This window comes from Brassica oleracea, chromosome C4 (genome assembly GCF_000695525.1).
Source record: "Brassica oleracea var. oleracea cultivar TO1000 chromosome C4, BOL, whole genome shotgun sequence".
Classification (NCBI taxonomy): domain Eukaryota; kingdom Viridiplantae; phylum Streptophyta; class Magnoliopsida; order Brassicales; family Brassicaceae; genus Brassica; species Brassica oleracea.
In genome coordinates, this window is record NC_027751.1 from 44,323,271 (window position 1) to 44,342,648 (window position 19,378).

At 40.7% G+C, this 19,378-nt stretch overlaps 1 protein-coding gene across 1 annotated transcript; it reads left to right on the forward strand.

Moving 5' to 3' along the window:
• Positions 1-1,909: 1,909 nt before the first annotated feature.
• On the forward strand, positions 1,910-17,779 carry LOC106338990 (aspartic proteinase CDR1). Its single transcript, XM_013777837.1, is given in 8 exon segments — positions 1,910-1,966; positions 2,189-2,415; positions 2,417-2,468; positions 7,331-7,917; positions 7,919-8,017; positions 8,019-8,229; positions 14,456-14,462; positions 16,644-17,779. Coding segments are annotated over 8 exon segments (2,376 nt in total).
• Positions 17,780-19,378: the final 1,599 nt, after the last annotated feature.

The window sequence follows — 19,378 nt, forward strand, 5'->3', positions numbered from 1 at the left end:
CTAACATATTTCAAACATCAAATGTCTTTGGTTGAATAATGTGAAAGCAATCATTACTAACAAGTCTATTAGCTATTTTATCACCTTTAACAACAAATGTCATTGGCAAAGTATACTAAAAGCCTAGGAGAATTGTCTCAAGCATTTCATCAAACACCTTTTGGGTGGAAAATGCTTATTGATCAACTTTTGAGTGGCCAACTCAGAAGATGCATTATGAATACTCTACTAGTAAGGAACAAGAATGATCTACACTAAAACATCCTAGAACTAACCTAATCACCTTCAATCTCTCTAACCCATGAATTCAAAATGTGATTACTCACTAATCTCCATGATTCCTCTTAAACCCATATTGGATTTCAGATTAATCATGTAGAGAAATAGATAAGAAATCAACAAGAACACAAGATGAAAGCAATGAAATCTGAATCAAAAGAAGTTTTACTAGTTGTTCTTCAGAAAAGAGCTCCCTTTGCCTGGTGGCTACCAAAGGTGCTTAAAACATACGTTTTGAAAAGTAAAAACGTGCATAATGAAATGACCAAAAGGCCCTTGAGAAAAAATGAATTTGGCCAAACAAATAGACGCGGAGCGACCTCGGCACGTCGCTGCGAGAGGTCGCTCCCGGGTCGTTTCTTCGCGAGCGACCTGGCTGTGTCGCTCCGAAGACGTCGCTCCCGGGTCGTCTCCTCGCGAGCGACCTTAGGGTGTCGCTCTAGGAGGTCGCTCCGAAGCGTAGATGGCGAGCGAGTTCATGGCGTCGCTCCGGTAGGTCGCTCCATGCATTGCTCGTCCAATGATCACCTTAATCACCTCTTTTGAGCTCCAAATGCACCCAAATGTCTCCAAGAACTCCATGTGGTACTCCAATACCTGATAAAGACTCATGTATGCAAAATGCAACCTAAACATGGCTAAATCTTAGTCTATATGACCAAAATGCACATGGGTGAATGGATAAGACAATGGAAATATGCAAGATATCAATATTATGTTGTGTAAAATGTATTGTATATAGTTTGATGTTCACTTCCTTTTTACAATGTGATTGACATATATTATGTAAGAGATGCATTCGTTGTCGTCGAAAATGACATAATTAACAAGACCTCATATACTAAAGCACTATCTAACCACATCATTGTCATATTCACATTCTCTTGAAGCACTCTATTCTATGCTCTGAAAATATAATAGTATACTGTTCATCTTCTCCAGTTTTGAATTCCATCTTCACAGTTGCTTGTTGAATCATCAAATCTCTAACCACTAGCATGCTCGCGTGATTCACCTCAAGCTCTAGATCCATTAATGCTGACACCAGCCTTACCACTGGACTTGCTTGATTAACCTCTAATCTTTGTATCCCAACCGATAATCTTCACTGCGATCTTTATCTCCACTGGTCTAATCACCATTATCGAGAACGATAATGATAGTTTTCTACCAGTGCTCACTTTTAATATGGTATTCCGGCAACCTCTGTATTTCTAAAGCAGTGTTTTGATATGCCATCTTTGCCTGTTTTTCAGATTTTTTTTTTCTTTCTATTAGTCTGAATAGCATAAAAAAGTTATGAAATTTCTTTCTACTGATACAAGGGATAGCTAGATCCGAACCACCATTTAAATTGCATGGGCTGAAACCTAAGATCAAACTGGCCAAATTAATGGAGTCCACAAAAAGCATAGTTATATTGATAAACTTACCTTTTTAAATAGCCTAAAAGTACTGTATTCTTTTTTTTTAATGAAAGGTATTGTATTTTTAGTAGGGTTTATGAACAATTACGTAAACAACATTTCACTATAATAAATTGATCTAATATCCATTACTGGAACATAAAAAATGAAAAACCAGAAATCAGTGTAAACTTTTTGAAAACAAATTTGTAATATATTCGGAAATGGAATCAAAGCAGCAAAATTGGAAAAGCTGCCAAGTCAGGAAAATTAACAATTACGTAAAATATAGATTTCGCTATAATAGTGATAATTCCATTAATAGAAACGTAAAAAATGAGAAACCACAAACCAGAATAAGCTCTTAGAATTTTTTTTTGTAAAATATTCAAAAGTGGAAATAATAAAAATGGAAGAAATAAAATTGAAAATTCAGGACAAGTAACTGATACGAGAAAAGTTCATAATGTATAAATATGTGCATGAATGATCAAGTTGCATAGAGTCTCAAAACTAAAAAGTATTATTCAGTCACCATGTCTTTTGCAATCCGAATGATGATCATGACCCTCTCTCTTCAAATCCTTACAGCTTTTCTCTTTATTACTGCCACAGCATCATCACCACCCCCCAGCGGCTTCACCATGGACCTAATCCACCGTCGCACTAATTCATCTTCTTCTCAACGTCCTAATACTGATGATCAACTCCGATCATCTCCTTACGCCGATTGATAACTACGAGTATCTTATGAAACTCCAAATAAGTACACCTCCTGTCGAGATCGAAGCAATCCTATTACGATATACTTTGATATATCTAGTTTAGACTTATCTATTAGCTTATCCTTATCTCGGTTGTATTTAGTTTCCTATTGTCGATATGTTTAGGATCTCCTAGCTTGTATATAAACAGACCTTATGGTCATGAATGAATAACACAAAACTTTATATCGAATACATAACTTCTCATGGTATCAGAGCCACGACTTTAAGTTATCGATTTTTACCGCAAAATACGACTCACGACCTAGCTTAAAACAAAGCTCGAACGACTCTCTATCTTAACCTTCGACTTGAAACCCTCGACAATGGAACAAACTCTCGCAACTACATCAACGGCTCGACGACGGATCTCCCCCTACGACTTGTCAGCCAACGATAATCCTGGAGCGGTTATCTCTCAACCCTTGCTCAATGGACGAAACTATGATGAATGGTCACAAAATCTTCGTGTCGCTCTCAGTGCACGTAAGAAATTTGGTTTCATCGACGAAACTATACCTAAACCAGCATAAGACTCAACAGACTTTGAAGACTGGACAGCCAACAACCACCTACTCGTCAACTGGATCAAGCTGACCATCAAATCTAAACTACGGTCCAATATCTCTCATAAAGAGTATGCCAAAGACTTATGGGATCATATTAAGAAACGATTTGCTCTCAAGAGCGGTGCACGCTACCAACAACTCCGTGCGTCCCTTGCAAATTGTAGACAAGTAGGATCCTCCGTTGAAGATTACTTTGGCCGACTCACAAGAATTTTAGATTCAATGGCTGAATGTCTCTCGACTAAGACCTACAGCTGCGGGAAGTGTGAATGCAATCTGATGAATGCTCATGAAACAGAGCGTGAAACGATTCGAGTGTATGATTTCCTATTTGGTATCGATGACGTTCATAGTTTTGTACGATCTCAGATTTGTGTACAAATCCCATTGCCAGACCTCGACATGGTTTACCAAACTATCGTTCAGAACAAAATTGTGCAGCTCAACGCCAAAACTGATACTCCGTCCGTTTTGAGTTTTTCCGCTCAAACAGATAACCGACCTTCCTCAACACCGAGACAAAACAACTCCTATCGACCACGACCACCGAACCCTGACGAGAATGCAACATGTACTAGTTGCAGAAGACTACGACATCGAGCTACTTCCTGTTTTCGAGTTCTTAATTTTCCAGAATGGTGGGGAACTAGACCACGGAACCACACAAAATATCAAGGAGGACAAGGCGTTGCACAACCGACTGAACAAAACACAGCTGCACGTGCAAACACCTCTCAACTAGTTAACTCCAAGAACGAGATAGCAGATAATCTGACACTAACCTACAACGATCGACAAGGTCTTACTGGCTTCTCAGACTCCCAATGGCAGACACTGGTCAAACTACTCAACCCGACAAAACCTACTACCGACGGAGATCGACTAAGTGGTAAGAACAATGATCCTGTTTGGATCCTTGATACAGGCGCCACTCATCACATGACTGGCCGTCTCGACCTGCTTCACGACACACATCTCGTATCTCCAATCTCGGTAAAATTACCAGCTGGAGATAACGTTTTAACTACAAAACGAGGAACAATACGACTGACTTCTTAGATATAATTGCAAAACGTCTATTATGTTGATGGCTTCCACACGAATTTAAAATCTTTTGGCCAACTTCTTACAGATAATTCTCTTGTCGGCCAAGTGACTGATCGCCTTGTTGTTTTGCAGGACCACACTACGAGGACGCTGATTGGAGGGGGTGAACGAGAGGGAGAAGGACTGTATTTATTCCGAGGTTTAGAGACTGCAACTACTTTCAACGCTTCAACAAGTGATGGAGGTGTTTTGTGGCATCAACGTCTCGGACATCCATCTTCCCGCATTATCAACTTACTTCCTGGTGTTAAACTTAAGTCTAGTCTTGCGTTTTGTCTATCTAGTTGTGATGTTTGTCTTCGGTCAAAACAAACACGAAACTCGTTTTCAGAGAGTTATAATAAAGCATCCTCTTCTTTTGAGCTAATTCATTGTGACCTATGGGGACCATATCGCACTTCAGCATTCTGCTGGTCCAAATACTTATTAACCATCGTTGATGATTACTCAAGAGCCATCTGGCTTTATCTACTCCTTGATAAAACTCAAGTTCCCAACCGACTTCAAGAGTTCATCGCTCTTGTCAAACGACAGTTCGACCACAATGTAAAGATCCTCCGAAGCGATAATGGCACCGAATTTATGTGTCTCACAAAATACTTCAGGGAACAAGGCATCATACATGAAGCCTCCTGCGTGGGAACTCCACAACAGAACGGTCGTGTGGAATGAAAGCACAGACATATCCTGAATGTAGCAAGAGCATTGCGTTTCCAAGCTGGCTTACCGATCGAATTTTGGGCTGAATGCGCTTTGACGGCATGCTATCTTATCAATCGTACGCCATCGAAGCTCTTGAATGATAAAACGCCCTTTGAGATGCTCTAAACGCCAACCATTGTTCGACCAGCTCCGTGTTTTCGGATGTTTATGCTACGCACATAACCAATATCACAATGGCGACAAGTTTGCCTCCCGAAGCCGTCGCTGCATATTCATCGGATACCCTTACGGCAAGAGAGGTTATCGACTATATGACCTGGAAAAATAAGAATGTTTCACCTCACGAGATGTTCTCTTTCAGGAAAACGTTTTTCCTTAACTAGAAAAACAACCCGACACACCTATCATACAACCACAAACGGATTCACTTACAACCACGATCTCTGAAGAACTTGAGATGCCCTTATCCGATATACCTTCGACCTCGACTGATATACCTTTGACATCGACTGATTTACCTAGGACCTCGACATCGACTGATATACCTTCAAAATCGACCGCGACTACCACACCTTTGATCTCTCTTGACACTTCTACAACAACCTCAACGGCACCTACCACTGAACAAGAATTAGGTCGCGGCCAACGAACAAAGAAACCTTCGACACGTCTTACGGATTTTGTTATAAATACAGTCTCTCTCACTCCTCTCACAGCCTTCGCTCCATCAACGTCCTCAGGTACGGTCTATCCCATCTCTGATTATTATACGACTGTTCGTTTTTCTCAATCACACTGCAGTTACTTAACGGCTCTCTCACTCGTCATGGAGCCCCGTTCGTTCAAAGAAGCGGTACTTCTTGATGTCTGGAAGAAAGCAATGCGTTTCGAGATCGATGCCTTAGAATTGAAAAAACTTGGGATTTGGTTACATTACCTCCAGGCAAAACGGCACTTGGCTGTAAGTGAATTTTTAGAATAAAACTAAAGGCTGATGGAACTTTGGAAAAATATAAAGCGAGGCTCGTCATTCTTGGAAATCACCAAGTTGAGGGAATCGATTATGGAGAGACCTTTGCCCCTGTTGCGAAGATGACTACGGTTCGTATTTTCCTTGATATTGCTGCGAAACAAAACTATGAGGTCCTTCAGATGGACATTAATATTGTGTTTCTTCATGGAGATTTAGATGAAGAGGTTTACATGAAACTACCACCTGGTTTTCAATCCGACTCGGATAATAGAGCGTGTCGACTACGGAAACCTCTTTACGGCCTGCGACAAGCTCCACGATGCTGGTTTGCTAAGCTTACTTTCGCCCTACGCGCCTTCGGTTTCACTCAATCTCATAGTGATTACTCGTTTTTTGTCATCACCAAAGATGGCTCTACACTCCGAGTGCTTGTCTACGTTGACGATCTTGTTATTGCTGGAAACTCCTCTACGGCCATTAATGATTTCAAGTCCTATCTATCAGCGTGTTTTCACATGAAGGATTTGGGTTCTCTCAAATATTATCTTGGTCTCGAAGTTGCAAGAAGCATCGATGGATTCTATTTATGTCAACGCAAGTACTGCATTGAGGTCATCACTGAGGTCGGCCTACTTGGATGTAAGCCTGCCGGTTTCCCTATTGATCAGAAACACGGGCTTGCTTTAACGAAATCAACTCCTCTGACCGATCCTGCCCGATACAAAAGACTCGTAGGACGACTGGTTTATTTGGGAGCAACACGGCCTGATTTAGCATATTCCATTCATATTCTGACACAATTCATGTAGAAACCACAAGAAGCTCATTGGGAGGCTGCAATACATGTTATTCGCTATCTCAAGGGTACACTCGGTCAAGGAATACTGTTACGTGCGGCTCCTCCTATACACGTTACTGGCTGGTCTGACTCTGACTGGGAAGGTTGCCCACTAACTCGACGATCTTTGACAGGATGGATCGTTCAAATTGGTTCTTCTGTTATCTCTTGGAAAACGCAGAAACAAGATACAGTTGCTCTCTCATCTACCGTAGCCGAATACAGAGCAATGACTGAACTGGTGAAAGAATTAAAATGGGTGAAGGGACTTCTTTTCGACTTCGGCATACGACACGATCGACCAATGACTCTTATCTGTGACAATCAGTCGGCCATCTACTTGTCCCGAAATCCATTTTTTCATGAACGCACGAAACATATCGAAGCTGAATGTCATTTCATCCGCGATCATATCATCAATAGAACTATAGAAACGAAACATGTTGTCTCTAAAGACCAGCTCGCGGACATTCTTACTAAGGCACAAGGACGAAAGGAGTTTGACATTTTTCTTTTCAAGTTGGGCATTCGAAACTTGTATGCTCCAACTTTAGGAGGGGGGGGGGGTATTACGATATACTTTGATATATATAGTTTAGACTTATCTATTAGCTTATCCTTATCTCGATTGTATTTAGTTTCCTATTGTCGATATGTTTAGGATCTCCTAGCTTGTATATAAACAGACCTTATGGTCATGAATGAATAACACAGAACTTTATATCGAATACATAACTTCTCAAATCCTAGACACAGGAAGCGATATCATATGGACACAATGCTTGCCTTGTCTTAACTGCTTCAACCAAAGCAATCCAATAATCGACCCTTCGAAGTCCTTGACCTACAAAGAGAAACAATGCAATACCCCTAATGACCCCTCTTGTGATTATAAGTTGATATAGGGAGACCAAAGCTACTCCAAAGGAAGCTTCGCATCCGAGACTGTCACCATCAAATCCACTTCTGGCCAATCCTATGTAATGCCTGAAACTGTTATTGGATGTTCGCACAACAGCTCAGTGTTTCAAACAACCGGTTCTGGCATTGTTGGTCTAAGTTGGGATCGTTCATCACTCATCTCTCAGATGGGCAAAAACATGCACGGTGCCTTTTCTTTCTGCTTATCCCCTGGGGGAACTAGTAAGATCAACTTTGGAAGTAATGCTATTGTGTCAGGGAATGGGACTGTATCAACACCTATGTTTCTGAAGAAGGCGAAACCCGGTTTCTATTACCTAAACCTAGACGCGGTCAGCGTTGGGGAAACTCGCGTTGAAACACTGGGGACACCGTTTCACGCAGTAGACAGTAACATGATCAACTGTATGCTCCTTGCCCACGAGTTACTGTAGCCTAGTGAGGGAGGCAGTGGAAAATTTTGTTACAGCGGAACGAGTAACTTACGCGGACGGCTCGCTTTTGCTACAAAACGAACACCATGGATGTCTTTCCAGTGATCACAATGCATTTCTCTGGAGGTGCAGATCTTGTTTTGGATAAACACAATACGTATATGGCTTATGGACATGCCATTTGTCTGGTTATTCTGTGTAATGCTGAAGAAGCTCTTTTTGGTAATAGAGCGCAAAACAACTTCTTGGTTGGTTATGATCATTCTTCACGACTGGTTTCTTTTAAACCCACCGATTGTGGTGTTACAGAAGACAAAAAAACCAAGAGACTCAACTTCTGCAGCATCGTTTTCACAGTTTAACATTAAGTTTGTTTTATTTATATTTGTCCTTTTCATTAATTAGACTATAGAGAATGGATTTGTTTTATTTATTTATGTCCTTTCATTAATAAAACGATGGACAATGGATTTGTTTTAAACATCAATATGCGAATGAATTGTTGAGTCGCACTCTTAAACGAATAATAATTGACTGCTTCATCATGACATGTATATCTCCAAGAACTCCATCACTTTTTCTCACCTTCTCCATTGATGATATGTAGGAAGATACTCAGCAGTGTAATATTGTTTCTTGATTATTCTTTGGTGTCCCATCTCCTTACGTTATTTTCACAACTTTCGACCCTATTTTTTTCAAACTTAAAATGATTTTTTTTCTTTTTTTGTTCACCAAATTTTCATTAAACCAGAAACAGAAACTGGCCTCAGGCCCATTAGGTTCAGCCCACTCATGGGTCCATTACAGAAGATCTGTTTAGGGTGGCTTTTGCTAAGGCATCAGCTTCACCGTTAAACACGCGAGATACAAAAGAAAAAGTGATATCGACAAAACCAGAGGAGATCTTTTGGATATCTTTCACAATACCATAGATCTCTGGGTTCTGGATGTCGTTGTTGATGGCTTTAATAAGCGTTTGGTTGTCAGACAACATCTGGAGATCCGAGATTTCCATCGCTGATGCGGAGATGATTCCCGATCGTAGGGCTAGGGCTTTTGCGATCAATGGGCTGGAGAGAAAGTCCTGGGTTGTGGCTCCTCTGTGTTTACAGATTCCCGATGCATCTATGAGAATCCAAGCTAGCCATGCTTTGTTCGATCCTTTGTCCCATGCGGCGTCCGATTTGCAAACCATTATCGTGTTTCTTTCAGGTTGGTTCTGATTCAAATTGGGTTGGTTCTCTGCGCGTTTTGGTATTTGATCCTTCAGTCCTTGCGCGAGTCCCCATTCCTGCGATGATCGTATTGCCCTCGTCGCCGTTTCCTCTGGTGTAGAGAGTTGGTCCTCGAAGATTAGTGTGTTGCAAGCAATCCACAACGCCCAACAAACCCAGGGGAGGATGTTTCCTGAGACTCGTGATGGTAGCAAGCAGACATCTTTACGAAATTTGATGATTGCGTCTTTGAAGTTTCTATCTGTTGCGATCGACATTCCTCTGTGTAAGGGGATTAGCTCCCATACCCTTTGTGCGAAGGGGCAGAAGAAGAATGTATGCATAGCAGTTTCAACATCTTTGCATCTTTTACAAACCGCTTCTGAGTTAATGCCTCTGTGTTGCAGGTGAACTCCCAATGGAAGAGCGTTCTGAACTATTGACCAGAGAAACATTCTCATTTTGGGAGAGAAGTTGCCTCTCCATATATCTTTGATCCAGTCGAAGCTATTGGGATCTGCTGGTTCAGGATTTGCTTCTCCCATAGAGGCTGTAAAATAACCCGTCTTGGAAGAGTATATACCTGACTTTGCTGCATGCCAAATATACGTATCTGTTGCTCCTGTCTCGCTTGGCCTAATGCATTTGACTCTGTCCGCAACCAGAGGTATGAACTCTTTTAGTCTTGATTCACCACTTCATTTCAGATGTTAGTAGATCAGATACGCGAAGGTCCATTCCTACCTCTGGTACTGGCCCATAGATTTTAATGTTCTCTTGTAGTGTTATCCATGAGTCATTCCATACTTTAGTATCCTCTCCATTCCCTATAACCCTCCCCACGTTTCCTTTTAATAAGTCTCTGCAGTGTAGTATACTCCTCCAGCCATGTGAGCACACTGCGGGGGTTTGGGCTTCGACATTCTCCATGCATGTTTAGCTAGGAGCGCTTGGTTGAATAGCTGTATATCTCGGAGTCCTAGGCCTCCCCCCGCTTATGGTTTAGTCATTTTGCTCCATGCTATCCAACACATCTTTTTGGTGTTGTTTAGAGAGTCATCCCACCAGAAGTGGGTTAAGACTGACTGTATTCGTTTGCACAGACTTGCAGGGATTTCAAAGCAAGACATTGGATATGTTGGGATGGAAAGCAGGATTGATTTGAGCATAGTTAGTTTTCCCGCCTTGGATAGTCATCTCGTTGACCAGCTAGAAGCTCTCTGTCTGATTCGTTCTACAATGGAAGTAAACATATCTCGCTTCTTCCTGCTAAAATACTCCAGTAGTCCAAGGTACTTACATGTTCCCCCTTCTTTATCAATGCCCAGTAGAGTTTTTGCTGCGGTTTTCTTGTCTTCTGGTGTTTTACTTGAGAATGTGATTGATGATTTCTCCGAATTGATCTTTTGGCCAGAGGCCTTCTCATAGTCAAGGAGGATGGACTTCAGTTTAGAGCAGCTTTCGGGGGAAGCATTGCAGAAGAACATAGTGTCATCCGCGAATAAGAGGTGGTTCACCCTCGGACTTCCACGTGCTACAGGAATCCCCTGTAAGGTTCCATCTCTCTCTGCCTTACTGCATAGGCCTGATAGTACCTGTCCGCATAAGATGAAAAGATAGGGAGATAGGGGGTCTCCCTGTCTTATTCCTCTGCGTGGTTTAACCGACCCTAGTACTGTCTCATTGATTAGATTGGAATAGGAAACCGTTGAGACACATTGTAGGATCCAGTTAGTCCATTTGTCGTAGAAGCCTAGTCTCTGTAGAACTTTCTCTATAAATTTCCATTCAATGCGGTCATATGCTTTAGACATATATGTCTTGACAGCCATGGTGCAATTCTTCTCCGCCTTTGAATGTTTCAGGAATTGTAACACCTCATGTGTTATTAGGACATTGTCAGTGATAGCTCTGCCTGGAATAAATGTTGATTGATTCTCAGAAATGATCATATTTAGGACCGGTTTTAGTCGTAGCGACAATACTTTTGATATGATCTTGAAGTACACATTGCATAATGCAATGGGTCTGTAGTCAACAACTCTTTTAGCTCCAGTCTTCTTTGGAATCAATCTCACATGAGTGTTGTTTTGCGAGGGTCGGATTGTTCCTGTGGTGAAGAAGAGCTGGACTTCTTTGATGATTGCAGGCCCTACCACACTCCAGTTAGCTTGGAAGAAACTAGCTGAAAAACCGTCTGGGCCAGGAGCCTTATCTGGATGTATGGCAAAGGTAGATTCTCTGATCTCTTCTGGACTAGGATCTCTGATTAAGTTCTCGTTGATTTGCTGTGTGATGCAGGGTTGCAGTGCCTCCCAGACTGTATGCTGGCCATCGTTCTGTGAGGAAGAGAAGAGGGAATTGTAATACTTGCATATTGCAGATGCAATTTGATCCTCTTCAAACCAAGGTACTCCACTATCATCTTCCATAACTGCCATTCTATTCTTTGTTTTCCTCCCTTTAGTAACCGCATGAAAGTAGGCAGTGTTAGCATCTCCTAGTGTCAGCCACAATTGTCTACTTCGTTGTCTCCAGAATGCTTTCTCATTTTTGTAAGATTGAAGTAATTGAGCATTCAGTTGGTAGATTAGATCTTCTTTGTTGCTTTTGCTTGACATTGCCTCATCGAGCTGGAGGCGAAGCTCTTTTATATTTGCTCTACTGTTCTCCTGAAACTGTTTGCTCCATCTACAGATTTCTTTGCGGCATCTGGATAGTCTCTCGTCTACGTGGAGCTCAGGGTCTCTGTTCCAGGTATCTTGGATAAGCTTTTTTATTTCGGGGTTGTCGTTTAGTCTTCTGTCAAATCTAAACACCTTTTGACCCTTGCTTCTTGATTTGTCGAGGAAGGAGAGGAGGGGACGGTGGTCGGATCCTTCGAATTTCAGATATTGGCTTCTAGCCGCTGGGAAGAGATCAGACCATCCACTATTAGTCAACGTTCTATCGAGGCGACACTGTACCACATGTGAGCCTGTCTTGCCTCTCCAGGACAGAAAGTTACCATAGTGTTTCAAGTCATAGAGGTCATTTTCGGATAAGAAGGTCCTGAAGGCACAAAAGGTTCCTTCTGCTCTCTCTGCCCCTCCTTTCTTTTCACTGTTGTCTATTAATTCATTGAAGTCCCCTGTTAGGAACCAGGGGTCTCCCGTTCTAGGTTGCAAAGCTGTTAGTTCGTTCCAAACCGCCAGTCTCTTGCTGTGATCAGGCTCACCATACACGAAGGTTGCTTGGAAGGTAGTGTCTTTGTAGTGAATAACTGTGTCAATATAGTTTGGGGATGCTGATCTAACCGTAAGGTCGATGTCCTTTTTCCAGCTGAGGAAGAGACCTCCTCCTCTCGGTGTTATTAGGGGAACTACATAGAAGTTTTCCACTGCCATCCATTCGAGAGTTTTGGTAATCATATTAGTGCCATTTTCCGTCTCCATTAGGAAGGTGATGTCAGGAGAATTCATTCTGTGGATCTCCTTGAGTCTCTGGACTGTTGCAGGGTTCCCCAGCCCACAACAGTTCCAGCTCAATACAGTTAAGGAACCTGGGGTGGAGGAGACCGAAAATCTGGTTTCTTCCTCGAGATTGTTGGTATCAGCTGGATTTGCATTGGTATTGGATGGTCCTGCTCTCTCATTCTGATCCTTTTTATTGTGTTGATTCTTTCCTGAACTTCCTGGTGAGTTCTTGCTTCTTGACGGTGATCCTTGCACTTGTGAAAAATTACTTTTTCTTAGATTAGTCCCTACGAAGATTTTTGGGCTAAGGCCTATTTTTGTCTTTGTAGGTCTTCCTCTTTTTCTCTTCTGTGGTGCTAGCTCTGGTCCTCCCTCTATTAGTATCTCCTGGTTTTCCTGAGGGATTAGGACTTGGTCTGGTTGGAAGCCAGAGTTTGATGTTGTTGCTGAGGTACTGTTGGTTGCTGTGGAGCATTTCTGATTGCGGCTGCAATAATTGTTGATGCAGCTTCCTCCATATCTCCTATTGCATCACTTATGAGTACTCTTTGGCGTCTAGCTGCTGCTTCCTTGGGGTCTGGGCAGTTGAGGTACTGTAGTGTTTCCTCGTGTAGTTCCTCCATAACCTCTTCTGTTGAGGGAATGTGATAGATGTTTTGACCACTTTAAGTTATTGCTGTAGGTTCAGCTCTCGGGTTCCCTCTTGGTCCATTAAGTTCCGCGGTTTACTGTTCTTCCTGAAGTTGTGGCGCTTTTTCGTTCCACTGTTCGTTCTCGTTCTGGGTATTATGAGGCAAGGTTGGTAGAGGTGGGAAGTCAGTAATGCTCAGGTTTCTCTCTAGAGGCCTCATTCCATTTGCTGGATGGGTATTAGTTTTGTCCACAAGGCCCACTTGCTGTCGAGGCTCCAGTTCTGTCGGAGTGGCTCCCCCTTTGGATCTTTCTACCCATTGGTAAGATTGAGTTATGCGCGTCTGTTTTGGTAGGGGTCTCCTTTCAGCCTCATTGTGCAGTTTGTTGACAGATGAGTTTCATTCTGTGTTGTGATTTTGGCTGCTGTATTCCGGAGTAATCTTTTTTCTCAATGGTTTCGTCTGTATTAGCTTTATAGGGACTCTTTCTCCAAAAGGTCTTCCATGTCTGTCCACTGTCTCTCTGAAGGAGGAGTCTCTTCCAGTGGCGTGGTTTTGGACTCGTTGGTGGGGGGGGGGGGGGGGGAAGTGGGGGCCTGGCGGCTTTCTCGTGTAGGTCTGGCTCCTTTCATATGGTGAGTATTGTCTGGCTCCTTTGTTTTCCTCTCTTGATGAAGCTTCGATGCGCTTGTGTTGTGTGTTCTCTGTTTGGATCTGGGAGCAGTATCTAGAGCTGTGAATCAGAGAGTTGCAATTTGAGCAGTATCTCTTCAGGCTTTCATATTCCAGGGTGACCAGTGTCTCTTCTCCAACTTCAAATTCTACAATGGTCTCCATTGGAAGTGGTGCTAGACCGTCCAGAGATACACAAATTTTTGTTGAGGTCTGGGTGATCTTGTAGTCCTCCAACGTTCCAAGATCCTGGCCGATGTCGTAGATCATCCTCTCATGCCAGTAATGCAGGGGGAGTCCTCTAAGTTGGATCCAAAAGGGGATCTGAGAAGGGAATGTGGGTGAGATGATAGGTTCCCATCTTTGGAGGATAACCATCCAAGAGTTAGAGTGGTATGGTCGGTTCACTAGTACGCTCCTTAGGTACTCTTCAAGTTCGAATCTGAACTGAAATGTGTCATGGCCTAGATCTGAGCCAGAGACATTTCCATTCAGTACCCATGTCTTCGGTAGCTCCTCTAGTAGTTGCAAGATTCTCTGTTCTCTTGTGTTTGTGAGCCGCCCTATGAGCTTGTTGATGTTTGCCTGTATGAGAGCAGAGTTGTCGAAGGCAGGGGCTCTTATTCTCATGCGTCCTTTCTGGTTATCAGGCAAAGCGAGCCCTTTTCCTTTCTCCAGCGCTGTGAGTCTTCTTGCCATTCTAAGTGCAGTTTGGGGAGGTTTGAAAGGATGTAGAGTCGGTAGCGTTGAGGTGGCTGTGTAGGAGAGTAGCTGTCGATCCTATCACAGGCCCTCGGTGGAGGGGCGGAAGACGGGGTCTCCGGCCCGGAGTGGAGGAGGTTGCGACGGCTTTGTGGCTGTTTGAGGTTGAAACCCTAAAAACTTACTATTTTGGGTAAAGAAAAGTGGTTGAGATTTGAAAAGGAGTGAGAAACAAGGAAGAAAGGTGCAGCCTTAGGACTCGGGTCAGAGAGCAAATATGAGTGAAAGGAACTATGATATATAGTCTTTCTTCGGCTTCACTTAAAATGATTATTCTCAAAGAATAATATGTTCTACAGGAATTTTGATGAATACCGACGTATTACTTTTGTAGATCTGGTAAAATAATATGAAGCAAATAAAGATGTTATTTCCCTAACCTCAATACAGATCATAACGCATGAAGAAAAACAGAGGCAGAAAAAGATACAGTCAAAGTGAGAAGGCAAGCCATGGATGAAACAATAAGATAACGATTAGGAAAGATGAGTAAGGTTGGAAATATTTGAACCATGTGATCAGATGTGATTCTGAGCTTGGAAAATGAGCTGTCCTCTGAAAAAATCCCCATGTCTCTGCGATCCTTCCAAAATGCACGTATAACAGGTTAAAATTTCTTTGACCAAAATCTATGTCGGTTTTCTCACAAAATTATGCAATCTAGAGTTCCTCTCTCACAGAATTATGCAATCTAGATTTTAAATGGATTATACCTATAAAGACAAGAAGTACCCACTCAAACATAATGTAGTAAACATAAACAATGTGACGGAGCATCTTAGTATCCAATGTAAACATAGAAAATGCCTGCTCCTGAGAGCATGACCAACATGTAATATCTTGGGAGGGAGTTGATAGTTGTTCAATATTATTACAATGTGATAATGAATGCATTTCATGAGACTTCTTAGATAATTTATTTCGAGCTCGATTCCTTTCTCTTTCTCTGTTTGTAAAGTCTTCATCATGCATTCGTGATTTCGCCTCTCGTGGGGGCTAGCAATGTGAACTGCAGTGGAACATGCACTGAGATTAGGATTCACCAAGATTATCTTCAATTCAGATTCGAAACAACTTGTAGGAGCAATCAACGGCTCACTCACTTTCTCTGATCTTCATGAAATTTGTTCTGATATCCATCTTTTGTGGAAAAACTTTGATTCGGTTCTGTTTAGCTTCTGCCATCATGGTTCTCTTTCTTTTGAGGATGGCTTGGCTAAACAGTCTTTAAACTATTTTGTATCAGAATCCCATTAAGAAATGAAGTTGTTGTTGCACAAAAAAAACCTAAAAGTTTTGTATTTTTTATAAGGGTTTAGAACAATTACGTAAAAAACATTTCACTATAATAAAGTGATAATATCAATTACTGGAACGTCAAAAAATGGAAAACCAGAAAATCAATGTAAACTTTTAAGAAAAATTGTAATATATTCGGAAATGGAATCAAATCAGCAAAATTGGAAAAGTTGTCAAGTCAGGACAGTTAACAATTACGTAAAATATGCATTTAGCTGCCTTTTTTTCAAAAAAAAAAAAATGCATTTAGCTATAATAGTGATAATTCCATAAATAGAACGTAAAAAACTAGGAAACCATAGTAAACTCTTAGAAACAAAATTGTTAAAATATTCAAAATGGAAATAACAAAATTGGGAAAATGACAAATCAGGAGAATTAACAATTACGGCTAAAGTCCACATACTGTATAAATATGTGCATGGGATGATCAAGAAGTTGCATTGTCTCTCAAAACCTAAAAACTATTACCCGATCACCATGTCTTTTGCAACCAGAATGATGAGCATTATACTCTCTCTTCAAATCATTACAGCTTTTCTCTTTATTACCGCCACAGCCTCATCACCTCCCAGCGGCTTCACCATGGACCTAATCCACCGTCGCACTAATTCATCATCTTCTCGACGCTCTAATGTTGATGATCAACTCCGATCATCTCCTTACGCCGACATCTTCTTTGAAACCTCCGAGTATCTCATGAAACTCAAAATTGGTACACCTCCTGTCGAGATCGACGCAGAAATAGACACAGGCAGCGAGATCATATGGACACAATGTCTGCCTTGTCTTAACTGCTACAACCAACGCAATATAATATTCGACCCTTCGAAATCCTCGACCTACAAAGCGAGAACATGCAATACCCGTAACCCTTCTTGTAACTATGATTTGGTCTACGGAGACCAAAGCTACACCATAGGAAGCTTAGCAACCGAGACCGTCACCATCCAATCCACTTCTGGCCACTCCTATGTAATGCCTAAAACCGTTATTGGATGTTCGCACAACAGCTCAGGGTTTATAACAACCGCTTCGGGCATTGTTGGTCTAAGTTGGATGTCTTTATCTCTCATCTCTCAGATGGGTAAAGACATGCTCGGTGCCTTTTCTTACTGCTTTTCGCCTGAGGGAACTAGTAAGATCAGCTTTGGAAGTAATGCTATTGTGTCGGGAGATGGGACTGTATCAACACCTATGTTTACGAAAACGGAGAAACCTGGTTTCTATTACCTAAACTTAGACGCCGTCAGCGTTGGGGAGACTCGCGTTGAAACATTGGGGACACCGTTTCACGCCGTAGACGGGAACATGATGATAGACTCTGGAACCACCTTCACCTACTTGCCCGCTAGCTACTGCAGCCTAGTGAGGGAGTCGGTGGAAAAGGTTGTGACTGCGGAACAATTTACTCTCTCCGACGGCACGCATTGCTACAAAACGAAGACGATGGATATCTTCCCAGTGATCACAATGCATTTCTCTGCAGGTGCAGATCTTGTTTTGGATAAAAACAATACTTATATGGCTGACGGAGAAGCCATTTGTCTGATGATTATGTGTAGTCCGATGACACCAGTTGCTGAAGCGGCCCTTTTTGGTAACAGAGCACAGAACAACTTCTTGGTTGGTTATGATCGTTCTTCACTACAGGTTTCGTTTAAACCCACCGATTGTGGTGTTACAGAAGACAAAAAACCAAGAGACTCAACTTCTGCAGCATCGTTTTCACAGTTTAACATTAAGTTTGTTTTATTTATAGTTGTCCTTTCACTAATAAGACTATAGAGAATGGGTTTGTTTTATTTTTATATGTACTTTCATTAATAATACTATAGTGAATGGATTTGTTTTATTTATATATGTCGTTTCTAATAATACCATAGAGAATGGATTTGTTTTATTTAATTTGTCCTTTCTTTAATAAGACCGGAGAGAATGGATTTGTTTTAAACATCAACTAGATTTTGAGGGTTTATTTTCCTTTTTTTTTTCAATTGACAAATATTTAGTAAATGTCATATTTCATATATTTGTGTTTTATTTTATAAAAGACTTAAACTTTTATCTTTCTTTATCGTGTTTCATTTTAAATGGCTATTTATGTTAAAAAAAATTAAACTTAATTTCTTTAATGAATTAAGTTGGTATAACTCTGATAAATTAATTTTACTATGTGGTTAATATTTTTAATAAAAAAATTATATACTTTTAATAAATATTTATACTTTTCAATGAAAAAAATCAATTTTTTTATGAATGCTTAAATTATATTAAGAAAAGAAAAAAAATAATTAAAAATGGTTGAAAAAAATTATTTGAACTTGGATTCAATGACCTAAAGAAAAAAAAAAGTGAGAATTGGATCTGATTTCTTAATCGGTCCAAATGGCCCAAGAGAGATCTGATGTGGACATTGGGCTTGATCCGAAAAAAATGGCCCAATATAAATATGTTATTAATATTACTTGATTGCCCTTAATGAAACATGCAATGTTAGTAAAGAAAGGGCAGACTAAGGTAAAAAGGACAATAGAATTCTGCTTTAATAGTATAGATTTATGTTAAAAAAATTAAACTTTATTTCTTTAATGAATTAAGTTGGTATAACTCTGATAAATTAATTTTACTATGTGGTTAATATTTTTAATAAAAAAATTATATAAAGATTTATACCAATGAAAAAATTCAATTTTTTTTATGAATGCTTAAATTATATTAAGAAAAGAAAAAAAATAATTAAAAATGGTTGAAAAAAAATTATTTGAACTTGGATTCAATGACCCAAAGGAAAAAAAAGTGAGAATTGGATCTGATTTCTTAATCGGTTCAAATGGCCCAAGAGAGATCTGATGTGGACATTGGGCTTGATCCGGAAAAAATGGCCCAATATAAATATGTTATTAATATTACTTGATTGCCGTTAATGAAACATGCAATGTTAGCAAAGAAAGGGCAGGCTAAAGTAAAAATGACAATAGAATTCTGCTTTAATAGTATAAATATAGTATAGATATGCGAATGAGTAGGTTGAGTCGCACTCATAAGTCATAAACGAATAACATATGATCTTTTAGACATCTCCGCCATCAGCTTTCTCGCCTTTTCCATTGATGATGTAGGGAAATACTCCATCTGAACCGATACACACACCCTTAAGCTTACATCCAACAACTCTAAATCTAGATCACAAGATACAAGGCAATCCTCTAAATGCATAATCATTGTTCAAAAGTTCCTCATCTATGTCAAACATTATAAATAGCATGAAGAATCATCACCAAATGCAAATTAATAGCCCCATAACCCTTTCGCTGACTGATTACAGTACTAAGATTGAGATAATAAGAGGCAGGATTCCAGTATACAACAAGTTCATCTTCTAAA